Source organism: Mus caroli, chromosome 2, assembly GCF_900094665.2.
Source record: "Mus caroli chromosome 2, CAROLI_EIJ_v1.1, whole genome shotgun sequence".
NCBI classification, from domain to species: Eukaryota; Metazoa; Chordata; class Mammalia; order Rodentia; family Muridae; genus Mus; species Mus caroli.
In genome coordinates, this window is record NC_034571.1 from 26928202 (window position 1) to 26932452 (window position 4251).

General features: G+C 46.7%; 1 protein-coding gene across 19 annotated transcripts in view; it reads right to left on the reverse strand.

Annotated features, from left to right (window-relative positions):
• The window catches only part of Fnbp1 (formin binding protein 1), a 118689-nt gene that overhangs the window by 28396 nt on the left and 86042 nt on the right, over positions 1 to 4251 (reverse strand). For all 19 annotated transcript variants that reach the window (XM_021182068.1, XM_021182059.1, XM_029471034.1 and 16 more), the window contains exons 7-8: positions 3900 to 4028; positions 406 to 552 (exon numbers count right to left, since the gene is read on the reverse strand). In XM_021182068.1, the coding sequence (XP_021037727.1) occupies positions 406 to 552; positions 3900 to 4028 (276 nt within the window). The remainder of the gene's footprint in view (positions 1 to 405; positions 553 to 3899; positions 4029 to 4251) is intronic.

Consider the following 4251-nt stretch of genomic DNA (forward strand, 5'->3'; position numbering starts at 1 on the left):
AAAAAAAAAAAAGTGGTATTTTCAACAAAAGGCAATTTTGTCTCCCAGGGGACTTTTGGTATCACCTGAAGGTGACATGGACTATCCAATGAGGGGTGCCATCAGCATCTGGTGTCAAACACCCCACGCTCTGCAGGCAGCTGGGTCCCGGATGCCGCAGAGAACTTTGAATCTTTCCAGAAATCAGTCCAATCCCAGCAAAAAACTTCCATTCAACTTAGTGACATCCCTGTGTTTTGTGAGTGGGGACTGGGGGACTAAACCCTGAAGGCTTCAAGAAAGGGCTTTCAGGTAGAAAAAGACAAAGACCACACCCAGCAACTCCCAGGGTCCCTGAACGAGGTGCTGCTGGTGGGACAAGGAGAGAGACGATGGCCCCAGGAGAAGCCCAGGGAGCGTGCTTACGTTTTTCTGGTCGATAGACTCGGCCGCCTTCACTATCCCGTCCAGGCACTTCCCGATGATGGGTATCACCTGCCGGTCCACCTCTGCATACGTCTTCATGGACTCCCCAATGCGCACAATCCGCCTCTCCTCCATCTCTTGTATTTTCTGCAAAAATCAGACAGTGTATAAAATGGTCTGCGGCTAACCCAGGTAGTGGTTTGGGGGTGACTATTGCTCCCCTGCGTTTACTGTAGGGTCATAGATCAGCCTGCTGTGCTGTGTTCAATGAACGGCTGGGCTGCATAGTGATTGCTTCACACAACTGTATTGTAATTGCTGCAAGACTCCTGTGATGTGGAACGTTGATTTCAACTGGCAGGATCTACCATCACCAAACATCCTCTGGGCATGCCAAGGAAGGAGTTTCTTGATTAGTTTAATTAATTAGTTTAGGATGACCCACCCTAAATGTGGTGTCATTATTCATTGTGTTGGGGTTCCAGCCTAGGGGAAAAGGGCAGACCCACAAGACCCCTCAGCAGGTGTGACGGCTCATGCCATCAAGCTTGATAACCCAAATCCAAAACCCAGAGCCCACCTAGCAAGGAGAAAACAGTATGTCTTCTGCCCAGTGTGTGCTGTGATACAAGCATCTACCCCACACATAGCCACATACTAAACACATGAATAAATACATGTAAAAGTGTTTTTATATATATATGGAGAGGGGGCTGGAGAGATGGCTCAGTGGTTAAGAACACTGGCTATTCTTCCAGAGGACCTGGGTTTGGTTCCCAGCACCCACATGGGGGGCTCACTATCATCTGTAACTATAGTCCCAGGGGCTTCAGTGGCCTCTTCTGGCTAATGCAGGTACTGCATGCATGTGGTGCACAGACTACATACACGAAGACAAAACACTCAAATATACAAAATAAAAATATAGGAAAAAAATTAAAATAAGAAGGCGAGCCAGGCTCTAGCATGCATCATTCCTTGTCCCCAGCTCCTGACAGCATGTGACCTCCTGTTGCAGTCAAGGCCAGGATATCCTGCTCCATACCCTCAACTGGGAGCCAATAAACCCTTCCTTCCTGAAGCTGGCCTAGAGGGAGGACCTTATCACAGTGCCAATGAAAGGAAGTACAACCCATCACAGTGGCTCTATTATGCTATTTATTATTATTACTTTGTTGTTTGGAGACAGGCTAGCTTTAACATGATCCTCCTGCCTCCACTTCCCAAGTCCTGGGATTACATCAGAGGGGCATGTTTGATTTTAGTTAGTTAGTTAGTTAGTTTGTTTGTTTGTTTTTAGCTTTATTAGTATCCTCCCTGTCAATATACATCCCTCCACTTTCCATCTTTTACAAAACCATTTTGGTAACAGTCTCAACACAGCCCAGGCTGAGACAGAACTAGAATCCTGCCCTCCACAGCACACAGCAGTGATCTCAGCCCCTTACACTGTGACCCTTTAATCCAGTTCCTCATGGTGTGGTGACCTGCCACCTCCAACCATAAAAGTATTCTGTTGTTATTGTACCTTTGTTACTGTTATTAATCATAATGTAAATACCCGTGGTTTTCAATGGTCTTAGGTGACCTCTGTGAAAGGGTCGTTCAACCCCTAAAGGGGTCTTGACCTACAGGTTGAGAAATACTGACCTAAAGATTTGTGGTGGGGACCCTGAGAACCTCATTAGGGGTTTACTTCAGTCAGTCACTTTGGCTTTTCTACATTTGGACCTCAAATCCTAAAAGATTCCTCAAATGGCGTGGTGATATAATCCTTGTGTTCTAAAAGCTGAGGCAGGAGGATCACTAGTTTGAGGCTGGCCTGGAATACATAGCAAGACTCTATCTCAAAAACAAATAAGAAACAGACAAAAAGTTTCCAAACAAGAATGTGTGTGTGTGTGTTGACTGATTGATTGATTGATTGATTGATTGACTATCATGCTGAAATGGAAGGTAAGGCTTGCTGTGACTGTGACAAGCCAGTGCTCCACAGTAAGCATCACCCAGAGTCTCTTATACCATTTTGAGAACTTGAGATAGAAAAAAAAAAAAAAAAAAAGATGCAAGAGCCAGTAGCAGCACACACTTTAATTCCAGCACCTCAGGAGGCAGAGACTGGTGGATTTCTGAGTTCAAAATCAGCCTGGTCTACAGAGTGAGTTCCAGGACACAGAGAAACCCTGTCTTGGAAAAATAAATAAATGGGATCCAGGCTCAGTTGGTAAAGTGCTTGCCAGAAGGACATGTCAACAGTCACGCAAAAATGCCAGAGCAGGGTGGGATAGGGTGCAAATAAGCCTAGCACTGTGGCAGCAGAGCTAGGAAGATCTCCAGCACTGGCTGCTGACCAGCCCAGCTGGGAGGGAAGGCTGCAGATCAGTGAGAGAGCCTGCCTCCACAAAGAATAGAATGGTGGTCCAGCGTAGTGGTGCACACCTTCATCCCAGCACTCAGAGGCAGAGGCAGATGGATTTCTGTGAGTTCAAGGCCAACCTGTCTACAGAGCTAGTTCCAGGACAGCCAGGGGGCCACAGTGAGATTCTGTCTGTATGCGCTTAAGAGTGTGCTTTCGTTCTTTCTCTCTTCTCTCTCTCTCACAAAGATTTTAAAAAGAAAAAGAGAACAATTCCAGGGAAACAACAATACTTGTTTGTTCAAATCCCACAGCTCTGAATGCTGCTTTGTCTCCTAAAGCTAGGCAGGCGATTCTTGTAGCCAGAGTGTGCTTTAAAGAGGAAGCGCTCATCTAAAAGGCACAGTTGTAAAATCTCAGCCCCTGCAAAAAATGAGGGTGCAATGAAAACCAGGATGTCCACACAGGCACCCAGTGAACACCGGGCTCACATTGTGCTTCATCCTTATTGCTGGCCATCGCTTGATCTACATGCTAAGGGGAAACGACTCAGCGGGGGCCGGGGAGATGGCTCGGTGAATAAGATGCTAGTCGCGTAGGCATGAGAACCTGAGATTAATACCCAAAACCTCTATAAAAAAGCTGGGCGTTGGAGGAGGGGCGGGGAAAAAAACTGGGTGTGTGGGACACACCTGTAAGGGTACCCAAAATAGGAGAATCCATGGGGCTTGCTGGCTAGCTACCCTAAGATTTTAAGATTTATTATTTGTGTGTGTGAATTTATGTATACTATGTATGTGCAGATGTCCTCAGAGAGGATGGCAGATCCCCTGGGGCTGCAGTTGAAGGCAGTAGTGAAGTCACCTGATGCAGCTTCTGGGAAACTCCCTACAAATTAAATTGACCTCTGACTTATGCACACACACATACACACACACACACACACACACACACACACACACACACACACACACTCACTCAGTGGGCATTTGGGAAGCCAGATGTGTTTATGCATACTTGTTATACCAGGAGGCCAAGGCTAGGTGATTGCCAGCTGAGGTACAAAGTGACTTCCAGGCTACAGTGAGGCCCTGTCCCATCCTGTCTTCACAAACCCTGAGCACTGGGGAGCGCTTACCTGGAAGATGTTGGGGATGTGGGTATGGTAGTATTCCCATTGCTCCTGGTTGAATCTCTGCAGGATTAAGGAGTAATCTGCTTTGCTGTCCTCTGCCATTTGCTGGCGTATCTGAGCTTGTTGTCGTGCCTTGGGACAAAAGTAAGAAAATACTGTTTATACAGATAGACAAAAGCCTACATCGGGGCATACCAGAGCCCAAATCACTTGATAGACTGTCTATATCCTACACACTGAAAAATTACTTCTAGGCTACTAAGAGGCTGAGGCAGATAAATCTCTGTGAGTTTGAGGCCAGCCTGGACTACAGCATGAGTTCCAGGACAGCCAGGGCTGCATAGAGAGACCATGT